At 46.4% G+C, this 14,090-nt stretch overlaps 1 protein-coding gene across 1 annotated transcript in view; it reads right to left on the bottom strand.

Annotated features, from left to right (window-relative positions):
* COL4A6 (collagen type IV alpha 6 chain) overlaps positions 1-14,090 on the bottom strand; it is a 340,442-nt gene that overhangs the window by 223,626 nt on the left and 102,726 nt on the right. The window contains exon 3 of the mRNA XM_060250115.1: positions 12,267-12,350. Coding sequence (XP_060106098.1) covers positions 12,267-12,350 — 84 coding nt within the window. The remainder of the gene's footprint in view (positions 1-12,266; positions 12,351-14,090) is intronic.

Here is a 14,090-nt window from a genome sequence, read left to right as displayed (position 1 = left end):
CTCGGAGGGCTTCTATCAGGCCCCCGAGCAACTGACTGTTGTCTGCTTCTTTCTCTCTCTCTCTTGCTTCCTTCTCCATCACAGCTTGCTCTGCCAGGCTTGCTCAATCACACAGCAGAGTTACTGAGCCAAGCCTCTCTTCCTTCTAGTGGCTGAGGCTCCTCCCCCTCCTGGTTCCGGAAGGAAGGAAGGAAGGAAGGAAGGAAGGAAGGAAGGAAGGAAGGAAGGAAGGAAGGAAGGAAGGAAGGAAGGAAGGAAGGAAGGAAGGAAGGAAGGAAGGAGCCAGAGGTTCCATTGCCCAGTTCCCTGGATTGCACAGGAGAGATACAAACAAAGCACCATTAAGTCCAACAAGTGCTAATGTTTTAAGAATGTTTTTATTTTAAGACTGTGTTTGTCTGTGTCCAGTTTATATCTCTGCTCCCTGGCATTGCATTTTATGACACGCATGGCCTGGCCTGACAAGGTCTCAGTTTTGTCAGATCTGGCCCTCATAACAAATGAGTTTGACACCTCAGTTCCAGAAGTTTGGAAGCCTGTTTAACAGACAGTCCTGAGCAGAGACGCTTGTCCGCTCCAGGGATATATCTAGTACTACGCTTGTTTTTAAAAAGTTGGCAGGAAAGGGAAGAATTCATGGGTGCAAGGGGGTAGACAGGGAAAACTGGAGAACTATCTGTGTGGATGCTTTGTGGCTACTGCCTTTCTGTTTACGACGCAAACCAGTCCCAATTGGGATTAGTCCCTGTGGGGAAGCAGCCTCTGACTCCCTTTAGTCCAGCCAGCAGTCATGCCAGTGATGAAGAATGGATGTGCACCCAGGAGACAGACTGAGGCCAGGCTGGCCAAACTGTGGCTTAGGAGCCACAAGTGACTCTTTCACACGTATTGTGCGGCTCCCGGAGATCAAGGAAGAACTTAATGCAGCCTTATTCTCAAGTACGCATGCTTGGCATTGGGACCTCAGTCGGCCCCTGAGTGCTGACCTATAGGTAGGAGACTATTTCTGCCATGTGTGAAGTGGGAAAGGCGGGGAAAATAGGCAGGCTTGCAAGTTCTTCTTCACCACAGAGATTGCCTGGAGACCTAAAGTGGGGAAAGAGAATTTAAGAGCTGAGGGAGCCACTGGAAGAAGGGACGTAATTAAAGAGGGTGGCACAGGGTTCCCCCTTAGTTTCACAGCTCTTGTAGGAGCTGTATTTACTAACCTTGGTGTCAAGGCAAAGAGAGATGAATAATGATGCAAATAGTGGTCAGTAATTTATCTCTCTCTCTCTCTCGGCTTGACTTCGCGAACGAAGATTTAAGAAGGGTGCAGTAGTCCACGTCTGCTGCAGGCTCGCTGGTGGCTGACAAGACCAATGCGGGACAGGCAGATCCGGCCACAGTGGCTGCAGGGAAAAGTCTGATTTGGGGTTGGTGCTGTAGCAGAGCGATTCTTCCTCAATCTCCTTAGTAATTTATATGGTACGTGTGTAAAACCAGAAGCATACTTATGGAGATACCAGAAGACATCTTCCACAGGGGGCTTCTCTCACTACATCTCTGCCAAACTGGCTGGAACCAAACAGCAGCAGGAAAGTTGACGTGTGTTCTGTTGTGCTGAAATTTCAAGACAGCTACGACACAACATGACCTCACAAAAGGTGGAGAAGCAGCAGGAAAACCAAACCGCAACAGAAAGTCAAGGACGTATCAGAAGAGAGCATCTTCACAACATTAACAGAGAACTGGCCAACCTTGCTAATGGTTACGGTTTGGCTTGAATTTAGAACGGGCTGGAAACCTCTCTCTACAGGCAGCTTTTTGCATCACATTTTAACTGAGATTTGTACTGGATTTGAGGTGCTGATTTTAGCTGCTCTGGGAGGCAATTTTTGCCTGAAAAGCAGGATTAACGTGCAATCAACACTGTATTCCTTTAATGGGATTTCATGTGGACAAACCAAGCTGCCTTATACCAAGTCAGTTTCAGAGAGTAGCCACTAGAAGAGCTAGATCAGGGGTGTGGAAATTTGCTATGACAGCCAGATCGCACATACTGTAAATGAGACCTTGTTGGACTGGGCCATGTGTGTCATAGAAGGTAAAGCCAGGTAGCAGAGATAAGCTTTAAAAAGCAAACAGACAAAAACAATTAAAGATTTTTTTAAAAAAAAGATCTTAAAGTAAAACATGCTTTAAATATTAGCACTCGTTGGTCTTAAAGGTGCTTTCTTTGTATGTTTCCCATGGGATCCAGGGAACTGGGCAAAGGAACCTCTGGCACTTTCCTTCCTTCCCCAGGGAACCAGGAGGGGGAGGAGCCTCAGCCAATAGAAGGAAGAGAGGCTTTGGTCTGTAGCTCCTGTGCAATTGAGCAAGCCTGGCAAAGCAAGTTGTGATGCAGAAGGAAGCAAGAGAGAGGGAGAAGGAAGCAGATGACAGCCAGTTGTGATTGAAAGAGCCTGGCAAAGCAAGCTATCCTTCCCCCCTCCTCCCCAAGGGAGGAGCCTCAGCCAATGGAGAAAACAGGGGCTTTGGTCTGTAGCTCCTGTGCGATTGAGCAAGCCTGGCAACGCAAGCTGTGATGCAGCTGTGATGCAGAAGGAAGCAAGAGAGAGGGAGAAGGAAGCAGATGACAGCCAGTTGCTTGGGGGCCTGATAGGAGCCCTCCAGCCACATATTTGACATCCCTGAGTTAGATTCTACTCCAGCTTCCCCTTACAGACTGACAAGATTTTCAGGGCAAAAGTTCCCTTTGGCAGATATCAAGTCTGGCCACTGCCATGTTTAAGGCTCAGCATTCTCTCCTCTGAATGGCAGCACCTCTAAGGTCTCAGGCAGGTTTCCCAACAGCTGCCACCAGAGATCTTTCAGCTGGAGATGTAAGGAACTGAACCTGGGACCCAGGTACTTTGCTACTGAGCAAGAAGGCTTTGGTGGATGGACAAGTTAACGAGCAGCAGCTCCTCTGAATGTGTCAGTCAGAGAGTCTCAGAGGACAAAAAATAAAATGATGACGTGGAAGCTTTCTGGAAGTGTAAAGCTGGGGTCTACCGTGTGAATCGCTGACTCAGTGGGAACCTTTTCAAGACTCCCCCACCCCATCCCCTTTTTCCAAGGGGAAAGACAAGTTCACATGATCTGCGGGGGTGGGGGGGGGAAGACAACCAACACTTATCACACTTCAGAAGATATTCAGAAGGGGCCATCTTCAGAGATATGTCAACAGGCCTCAGGAAACTGCGTCTGAGAGAGTTTCTCATAATAAGCTCTACAAGTGTTTAAAGCAGATGACAGAAGACAGAGCAGCCTGCCCGCTGGAAAGCCAGATGTGTGGGTGAGGCTGTGTAATCTCTTCTTCTGTTCCCTGAAACAGTGGAGTCAGGAGAAAAAGGCTCCCTCCTCCACAAAACTTTCTTGGTAATCAGCTCACGGACTAGGAGAAGGTTTTGCACACTCCCAAACGTGGCAAGCTTAGCCCCTAACTAGATGAAATCCAGGAGGAGAATTTTTCTAAAGCAAATTTTAAAAGGTAAGCAAATAGCCGAGCCGCCCTCAGCACACCCAAATTCTGATTAGGACAACAGCATGAAAAAGGGGGGGGAGGAGTTTACCCCCATCCAGTTTTGCCAATTAAATTGTCCTTTTCCCAGCTGCTATTAGTTCAGGGGGGTGGGGGGGAGAAGAAGAAGAACTACTCCACTCCAAACTTCAGAGTGACTCACAATCTCCTTTATCTTCCTCCCCCACAACAGACACCCTGTGAGGTAGGTGGGGCTGAGAGAGCTCTCACAGCAGCTGTCCTTTCAAGGACAACTCCTATGTCTTCTCCCCTCACAACAGACACCCTGTGAGGTGGGTGGGGCTGAGAGAGCTCTCCCAGCAGCTGCCCTTTCAAGGACAACCTCTGCCAGAGCTATGGCTGACCCAAGGCCATTCCAGCAGCTGCAAGTGGAGGAGTGGGCAATCAAACCCGGTTCTCCCAGATAAGAGTCCGCACACTTAACCACTACACCAAACTGGCTCTCTTAACCACTACATCAAATGACCAAGATGGGCACCTCATTTTGCCAGTCTTTTCCTGCCTGGGGCTAACAAAAGTGTACCTGGGTGGAAAAGGCTAGATTTTGAAATGGCACATGGGCAGAAGGCGTACATCCTGTTCCCTGAACTGCAGCCCTAATCTAAACTGGATCCCTGTATAGTTCCCAAATGACTTAAAGAAATATGCATACATAGACAGAAACCTACTTTCTATGTCCGTACTTTGGATAGCTGAGACAGGCCTTTGTTTCCAGATGGAAAAAAAATTGGGTATTCAGGCTAGCTGGGTTTTCTGGGCTCTTATCACTTATATAAGATAGTTGGAAAATATGTACATGAAAAGTTTAATTACTAAAAAGGGGAAATTAAATTTTGCATGTTTGTAGAAAGTACTGACAAGTCACAGCTGACGTACGGTGACCTCATAAGGTTATCATGGCAAGAAACGGACAGAGGTAGTTTGCCATTACCTACCTCTGCATAGCACCCCTGGACTTTCCTTGGTGGTCTCCCAATCGAGTACTAACCAGGGCTGAGATCTGACAAAATCAGGCTAGCTGGGAAAGGTAATATAGTTTAGTATAACTGGCTTTATTGTTGTGATTATATTGTTACCGTGGAGCGACTTCTTTCCAACTGCAAATTGTAGTCTGGCTACTTAGCTGTCAAGTTTGTAAAAACAAAATCCCTTTTTACAAGATAAGTGAACTGGAAGAATCCAGCACCTTGGTGGACTGCAGAAATGGAGCTTGGCTCAGCACGAAACCGTTTGTTTAACTGAACTCAGAAAAACTATCTGTTGCATGTTACTGTTCACTGTTATATCCATGTGTTCTATTTGGAGCAGCATTTGATTATGCAGACTCCCCAATGAGAGCTGCCTCCATAAGAACTAAATCTGAGAGCCAAACTAAAAGATATGGTGCCAAGGATGTCCCGCCATTTTATAGGAGCAACCTTCCATTGGGGAACTCCTTGTAACAGTGCCACGAGGGACCAGTTCTGGTCAGAAGAAGAAGAAGATATTGGATTTATATCCCGCCCTCCACTCCAAAGAGTCTCAGAGCGGCTCACAATCTCCTTTACCTTCCTCCCCCACAACAGACACCCTGTGAGGTGGGTGGGGCTGGAGAGGGCTCTCACAGCAGCTGCCCTTTCAAGGACAACCTCTGCCACAGCTATGGCTGACCCAAGGCCATTCCAGCAGATGCAAGTGGAGGAGTGGGGAATCAAACCCGGTTCTCCCAGATAAGAGTCCGCACACTTAACCACTACACCAAACTGGCTCTCCACTGTGCAGGGAGAGGAAGGGCTCCTGCCTTCATCCTGTGCCACTTTTCCAAATCCAACCTGAAACAGTGCTGGGGGGCATACAGCCAAATGACATGCCCCCTGTGCTGTTTTGCATTAAAAAAAAACCCCAAAGGTGGAGAGAGGCTGGGTTGGGAGCTACCCTGTGTTGGTCCCCTGACCAGAACTGGAGCTCCAAGGCACTGTTCAAACGAGTTCCCCTGTGGGAACTTGTGTCTACAAAATGGGGATGCCATATTGTCTACGTCTTCATGGAACAGTCTAGGTGACCAGTTTCCCATTTAGCCATGAGATTTACAGCAGCTAGTTCAGGGGTGTCGAACTCATTTGTTATGAGGGCCGAATCTGACATAATGAGACCTTGTCAAGTCATGTCAGGTTGGGCTGGGCCATGTGTGTACCTATTTATGATTAGGTAGCAGGGATATAAACTTTATAAAGGACACAAACACAAAGATTTTTTAAAACCCTTAAAACATCCTTAAAACATTAGAATTCATTGGTCTTAAAGGTGCTTTCTTTGTATCTCTCCTGTGCAATCCAGGGAACTGGGCAAAGGAAGCTCTGGCTCTTTGCTTCTTTCTCCAGGGAACGAGGAGGGGGAAGAGCCTCAGCCAATAAAAGGCAGAAAAGCTTGGCTGTGTAGCACTGCTGTGCAATTGAGAGAGCCTAGCAAAGCAAGCTATTCCTCCCCCCTTCTTCCCCAAGGGAGGAGCCTCAGCCAATGGAGAAAATAGAGGCTTTGCTCTGTAGCTCATGTGTGATTAAGCAAGCTGTTATGCAGAAGAAAGTAAGAGAGACGGAGAAGGGAGCAGAGGACAGCCAGTTGCTCAGGAGCCTGATAGGAGCCCTCTGGGGGCCTGATTCGGCCCCCGGGCTGCATGTTTGACACCCCTAAGCTAGTTGGTGCAGGAGTTGTTAACTCCCTTATTTGGCTTAGTTGGGTAGTGCAGAGGCTAGTAGAAGGTAGACTTTGTTCTGCTGGTGGTGAATTGCTGGTTGATTCTTGGTGGGTCTTATGCTTACAGGGATTCTTGCACTAAGGCTGTGCTTGAAACTTGGTCCCATTTATTTTATTTATTTATTTATTTATTTATTTATTTAGGATTTGTATCCCGCCCTTCCCACAAGTGGCTCAGGGCGGCTTCCAACAATTAGTCGAACATAAAAATTGAACAATATTTAAATATGTAAACAGTTAAACATTTAGCAAAACACTTCTTACATTCTAAAAGAATGCGGTCTACTCAAGGACCACTTAATACATATTTGTTATGCCTTAACTCTTCACAGGTCCTGAGCTTGCTTTGTAAATTCAAAACACACCTGTCAGCCATGGAGTAACAATAAAAACAAAATTAAAAAGTAGACCATGCAAGACTAAAGTCAGCCAGTTCCTAATGTAGGAAACAGAGACCTCTGGATCACACTGTAAAGAAAGGGATTCAAGGCCCATGGCAGTGAACACCCCCCCCCCCCCCATGCCTGCCATCCTCAAAGCTGGTGCCCTGAACTATTTTTCCAAGGAGATAAAAAAGCAAGATATGCACCCTTTGCATTGCCTAGTTTGTGCCTTACAAACCAGTAGTAATGGGAGCATTCTTGGGCATCTACAGATCATTTTTCATAAATCTGATACTCCTAATAGCCTGTTTCCTACAGACTTCAAAAAGAGTAAGAGACTGTGCTCTTAAAATACCTTCAAGTACACCTACCAAGTATATTTTTATTCCACCCTCCTTCCACAATGTTTAGGACAGCGTACATGGTTCTCCCTCCCCCATTTTGCCCTCACAACAAACCTGTCAGTTAATGGAGGTTAAGACAGAAGGTCGCCCAGTAGATTTTATGGCAGAGTAAATATTTGGACCTCAATCTCTTTGATGCTAAGGGCCAAACTAGACATGGAGGCAGACATGGGTTAGACCTATGGATACCACCACCTTTTAAAAGTGATTTTAAAATGCTGCAAGGGCCTGATTCTGATTGGATCCAGAGTGCCGCGTGCTCAGGTGCCCCTCCCCCCCAATTTTAAAGTGCCTAAAAACCTTCTCTGCCACTGTTTTGGCACTTTAGAAGGAACAAGGGAGGAGAACAGCACAGCCTGCTATTCTGCAGGCCTGACCAGGGCCCTTGTAGTAGAGCAAAGAACATTTTAAAATGGTGGCAGTGTTCACGGGTTGGACCTATGACAGTGTCGTATCTAGTCTGACCCTGGGCTCAAACATACTCTTATGGGTGGAGATTTCAATTTCTGTTGGTGATTGTTAAGTATTAAGTATTAGATATGAACATGTTATATAACAGGGGTGGCCAAACTTGCTTAATGTAGGAGTCACACAGAATAAACGTCACATGTTTGAGAGCCGCAAGACATGAACGTCAGATGTTTGAGAGCTGAAAGACATGAGCGTCGGGGAAGGAGGGAAGGAAAATAGATGAGGTGAGGGAGTGAGAGGTGGAAACAAAGCAACTTTAAATTTAAATGCATTCTCAGTGGGCCTAATTTTAAATCCTGGTGTAACAAAGTTTGGGATATATTAATTCAAGACAAGTTAACCATCAATATTTTGCTACAGGATAATGTCAAAGCTGCTAATTGGTTTATAGAAAAATGGAAATCAGGGTGATTTTTGTTTTTTTGTTTATGTAAAGAGAAAATGATTTTATGTATAGGCAAATATATATATATATACATATTGTAAAAGTACTTGTATACGGTTTAAAGATAAAAATGTTCAATAAAAATTTAAATTGTAAATGAATTCTCTAAGCTGCTGGCTAGGCTTGGAGAAGTGATTTAAAGAGAGAAATGCCTTCTCCAAGCTTACCGATGGGGAAGTGGGGCTTTGAGAGCCACACAGTATATGTGCAAGAGCCTCATGTGGCTCCTGAGCCACAGTTTGGCCACCACTGTTACATAGGATCGCCATCCTCCAGCTGAGGCCTAGTGATCCCCAGGAATTACAACAGATCTCCAAACAACAAATACAAGTTCCCCTGGAGAAACAGCTGCTTTGGAGAACGGACTCTATGGCATTCTATACCACTGAGGTCCCCCAACCTTTCTCAGGCTCCACCCCCCAAATCTCCAGGAATTTCCCAGTTTTGAGTTGGCAACCCTAGCTGGCATACCGCTATGGGGGCTGCCTGTCCTCCTTGTCTGCAGAATTTCCACACGTGGAGGCTGTTCTCGGCCAACAGGCTTCTGTTGTGCAGAGCTCCCCACCCGCCAAACAATGCCCAGGCCTAGTCGTTTTAGCTCAAGTAAGAAATAAAGCTAAAGTTCATCCAAGTTCCCAGGTCAGCAACGCAAACATTCTAAAAACTTTGTGACATGTTAACAAAAGGGAAACCAAGAGTTTGAACTGCAAGGTCAACAGCGCTGCGGTCAGTTCAAACAATCTGGCTGAAGTCCAGAAATGGAAAAAGACAAAGACGATGCCCCAAACAGCCCAAGGATTACATTGCAGCCCAAGCGGCTGATGGTGGGTTCAGTTGTGGCAAGTGGTGGATACTGCAGCTGCTTCCTTTGTGAGATCCTGAACATGCCAACACTGGGAAATTCATAAGTGATATGGAGCCATCAACCTAACATCTAACCATTAAAAAAAATAGTGGTGGTATTGACCCAGTTGAAGATGATGATGATATTGGATCTATACCTCACCCACCACTCTGAATCTCAGAGTCTCAGAGCAGCTCACAATCTCCTTTGCCTTCCTCCCCCACAACAGACACCCTGTGAGGTGGGTGGGGCTGAGAGAACTCTCACAGAAGCTGCCCTTTCAAGGACAGCTCTTTGAGAGTTATGGCTGACCCAAGGCCATTCCAGCAGGTGCAAGTGGAGGAGTGAGGAATCAAACCCGGTTCTCCCAGATAAGAGTCCGCGCACATAACCACTACACCAAGCTGGCTCTTGCAGTTGCCAGTTCCTCTCCATTTCTGCTGCTACAATCCCTTTTGACCCTTGGAAAGATGGTTCTTAGGGTTGTGGGACTCACCTGAATGAATTCCCACATGGGGGACTGCAGCAAGGAGGGGAAAGGACATGAAATCAAGGAAGAAGCAATTTCAGCCCTGACATCCTTTCACTGCAGCCTCCCACCGCCCATGGCTGCTTGTTCACTCAGATCTTGTGACCCAAGGGACGGTCTTTCTAGAGGTCAAAGGGAACTCTGAGGCTCTCAAAGGGAACTCTGAAAGTACCCCCACTGTCAGCATCTAACAACTGTAAGCTCCTGAGGCAGAGATCGATACTGTGCCCTTTGATGTTATGACACAAACACTTAAAAGTAATTAATAAGTCACATGCATTATGTTTGATGTTTGATGTGTTGGTATGTTTGTGGAAGAGCACCTCATTTCGTTGCTCTCTTTTTGTGGAGAACAATGACAATAAATTTATCTATCTATCTATCTATCTATCTATCTATCTATCTATCTATCTATCTATCTATCTATCTATCTATCTATCTATCTATCTATCTATCTATCTATCTATCTATCTTATCTCTGTAATCCAAACACAGCAAGTACAGTGATGTCGCTATCCCCACATCGCAGGGGCTGATACCCAACATCAGTTATGCTTTTAGCCATTATACCACCTTGTGTCTGAACATAAATGCTCAACAGCCAAAGGGATATGATTGAAAGGCATCTGAGAAGGGCCAGGGCAAACATACAAATCCATTTTCTATTTTTCAAAAGATCAAGGGAGGAAAACTGAGCATCTCTTTTTGTCAGGTGAACAAGATGCGGGTTGAAACTTTGTTCCCCCCCCTGTCACAGGTATTTTTTGCCTGGGCGTGGCCAGAGGGTCTTTGGCACAAACCAACACACCCTTGCCCCTTGTTGCCTGTGGCTTGTTGCCTAGGCACCCTGAATGAGCCAAACTAGGGAAACTGGTGCTAACCCAGGATTTTGGAGCATTATGAATGTCACTCCATGTACCTACCATGAAGCAAATGTGGAGGGAAGAAACCACCACAAATCTGGAAAGGGGGGGGGGGGGAGGAAGAGGGACAATGTCTTTTAGCTAGTAAAATGATTTATTAGCACTATCATCAATTATCAACTGATCATATGAGTTATCAACAACCCAACCTGCAAAAAACCAAAACAGTGGGTTGGATCCTGTGATCCAGCAGCAGCAACAGCTGCAGGGGAATCGTTGGTTTTATACCCCACCCTTCACTACTGAAAGGCGTCTCGGAGCAGCTTACAGTCTCCTTTCCCTTCCTCTCCCCGCAAGAGACACCTTGTGAGGCAGGTGGGGCTGAGAGAGCTCTGAGAGAACTGTGACTGGCCCAAGGTCACCCAGCAGCTCTGCAAGTGGAGAAGTAGGGAATCAAGCGCAGTTCTCCAGATTAGCGTCTACCGCTCTTAACCATGACACCAAACAGGCTTTGTGGGATGCAGATCTTTCCCTTGCTCCCCTCAGCTCAACAGTCCCGCTGTTGTTGGTCTCACCTGGGTCAGGAGGCAGAAACGCGGAAAGGAGCACATGAACACATGAAGCTGCCATACTGAGCCAGACTACTGGGTCGTCATGGTTGGTACGGTCTACTCAGATTGGCAGCAGCTCTCCAGAGATCCAGTTATAGGTTTCTCATCAACTATCCTCTGATCTTTTTTGCTAGAGGGATTGAACTTCTGCATGCCAAAGTCTTTCACATCACCTACTACCTGGTCCTTTCAACTGGAGATGCCAAGGATTGAACCTGGGACATTCTGCATGCCAAGCAAAGGCTCTACCACTACTGAACAATGGACCATCCTCTTGGTGTAGTGGTTAAGTGTGCGGACTCTTATCTGGGAGAACCGGGTTTGATTTCCCACTCCTCCACTTGCACCTGCTAGCATGGCCTTGGGTCAGCCATAGCTCTGGCACAGGTTGTCCTTGAAAGGGCAGCTGCTGTGAGATCCCTCTCCAGCCCCACCCACCTCACAGGGTGTCTGTTGTGGGGGGGGGGAAGGGAAAGGAGATTGTGAGCCGCTCTGAGACTCTGTCCTTGAAAGGGCAGCTGCTATGAGAGCCCTCTCCAGCCCCACCCACCTCACAGTGTGTCTGTTGTGGGTGGAGGAAGGGAAAGGAGATTGTGAGCTGCTCTGAGACTCTTTGGAGTGGAGGGCGGGATATAAATCCAATATCTTCATCTACCTCACAGGGTGTCTGTTGTGGGGGAGGAAGGTAAAGGAGACTGTGAGCCACTCTGAGACTCTTCGGAGTGGAGGGCGGGATATAAATCCAATATCTTCTTCTTGCAGTTATTCATCCATGCAGGTCCTGTGACCCCTGAAATCAACTTCCCCAAGGCCAGAAAGGTCTGCTGAGTGGAAGGGAGCTATGGAAAGATATGCACACCGTCCACAGGATCCAACCCTACAATTCCGGGTTGGGAGTAGCATTCTCTCTTTGGCACGGCCTTAAAATGAGGCATGTCCCCACTGCAGGAGGAAGAAGGGTGAACACCTTTCCCACAAGCCTATCAGCCACCTGCAGCTTTTGTAAGTAGGTGGCAGTAAAACATTACTTTCCCCCCCCAAAAAAGTTTGCCATCCAATGAATCATTAAAAATGTTTCAGTCAACTAACTAGACAATGCAGACCTCCTACTTACTGCCCTTCATATGGTTCTTCTGATGTAGGGACACAGATTATCCATTATTTCTTCGCAGTTTGAAGGCTGGCTTGGGCAAAGTCTCATTGTAGGGGCTACAGCCCTACAATCTTTCCAAGAGGTTTCAAAGCCTCGGCCAGGGCTAGAATGCTGACGCAGCTGTTTCCACTCACAGCCCTTCTCTTACAAAGTCAGCAGACTGAGTCTTAAGCTTATTAACTTTGTTTGCCTTGACAGAAGGGCAGCTGAGATAAGACACCCTAGGACTGGTTCTCTTCACCAAATAAAGGCATCGACTTACCCGGGCACCTTTCTCTGGAAAGCATTTGCAGCCGGCGCTGCAGTCGCGACCCCCGCATGGTCCGTGATAAAATTTCTTCCCACCCTGTTAAAAAGAGAGAAAAAATTAAGCAGATGAACACTTGAAGTCACCATAGTTATAATAGTACTGAGAAGTTGTTCATTTTATGACCACTTGGATAAGCCTGGAATATACAGCACAGGTCATGCTTGAAATATATTAAGAGAGCAAAAGCAAAAGCTTTCAAATACCTGACAGCTATTCTGTTATAAGAAACCTAAAAGGTTAATATGCAATTAAAGGGCTGAACATTAAAAACAACGTGTAAAAAAAATCATAAATCAATATACATGTATTTATTGTTGAAAGCTAAAACCATTCAAGGGCCCAACATAAGCCTCTATCCTATGTAAAATCATAAAACCTCAATGGGAACCCACTCAACTCAACGCGTTTCGACCTAAATTGGTCTTCTTCAGAGGTCAGAAAGGTAAGTACACATATTGGCTCCTCATACAGAACAGAATAAAACAACTGAACAATGCTGGACCACAAGGAAATCTCTGTAATATAAAAGAGAAAAATTATAAATGTGTAACAATATTTTTTTCATGCTATTGAAGGATAATATTTAGAATTAATTACTTACAGTGAAGTGACAAAGGCTTAGGGATATTCTTGAGGCCTCTTGTTCTATAGCCTTATGTCTTAATCAAGAGCCTACCTATAGCATTCAGTGGTTTTTTGTATGCCTAAGAACAAAAGTGGATGGCAGGGACACACCAGTCGGTAGCTTTCCATGTGGGGGCTGCTCTGTTTGCAGTTTAATGCATCACACTGATTCTTTTCTTGACTCTAACAAGCAGAAGTATTTCATTAAGTCATTCCTTAATTGTAATTCCAAATCTGTTATTTATTGTATCATCTGCTGTGCCTTAATGTACGTTGGCTATACAACTAGGACTGTGAAAACCAGAATTTGTGAGCACAGAAGTAACATCCGTCTTCAAAGGAAGAATGCCCCCTTGGTGAAACACTGGACTTCATCAAATCCCTCTGATAAGCACCTGCAGTTCTTTGTCTTGGAACAAATACATGCCCCAAAATTACAGCTTGCACAACGTCTGAAGGCCAGAGAGACATTTTGGATTCACACTCTAGTAGGCTTCCCAAATCCCCCGCCTGGGCGGGGGGCCCCCGATTTGGAGCCTCCTCCCCTCGCTTGGCAAAAATCCAGAAAGCGGGAGGAATGGCGGTCCTTCCCACACAGCCTAGAACCCAGCAGCTTCTCCTCTTCCCTTCCCACTGATCCCTGATGCTTCTCCTTCTCCCTTCCCACCTCCGATTGCAGCAGCTTCTCCTTGCCCCTCCCCTTCCCACCCAGCTCCATCGCAGCAGCGGGAGCTTTCCCAGGCTGCTTCCTGCCCCGCCCCAAAGGACCATGTGCCTTTGCACAGAGCTTTCCCAGGCTGCTTCCTGCCCCGCCCCAAACGACCATGTGCCTTTGCACCTCCGGAGGTGGTGAAAGGCTTCAACTTTCTGTGTCTTTGTTGCTGTGAAGAAGCTGGCTGGTGAGTAGAGAGCCAATACCCTACATCAGATCTGCGAGAAGGGGTGTGTGTGGGGGAGAGCGAAACGTCGTTATTATTCCCTATGTGAAATATTTCTCATAGGGTATAATGGGGAATAGATCTGGAGGTTTCGGGGGTTCTGGGGGAGCTATTTTTTGAGGTAGAGGCACCAAATTTTCAGTATAGTATCTAGTGCCTCTCCCCAAAATACCCTCCAAGTTTCAAAACGATTGGATCAGGGGGTCCAGTTCTA

The sequence above is a fragment of the Heteronotia binoei genome, chromosome 11 (assembly GCF_032191835.1).
Source record: "Heteronotia binoei isolate CCM8104 ecotype False Entrance Well chromosome 11, APGP_CSIRO_Hbin_v1, whole genome shotgun sequence".
Lineage (NCBI taxonomy): Eukaryota > Metazoa > Chordata > Lepidosauria > Squamata > Gekkonidae > Heteronotia > Heteronotia binoei.
The sequence above is the reverse complement of the archived record's forward strand: the minus strand, read 5'-3'. Positions and strand labels throughout refer to the sequence as shown.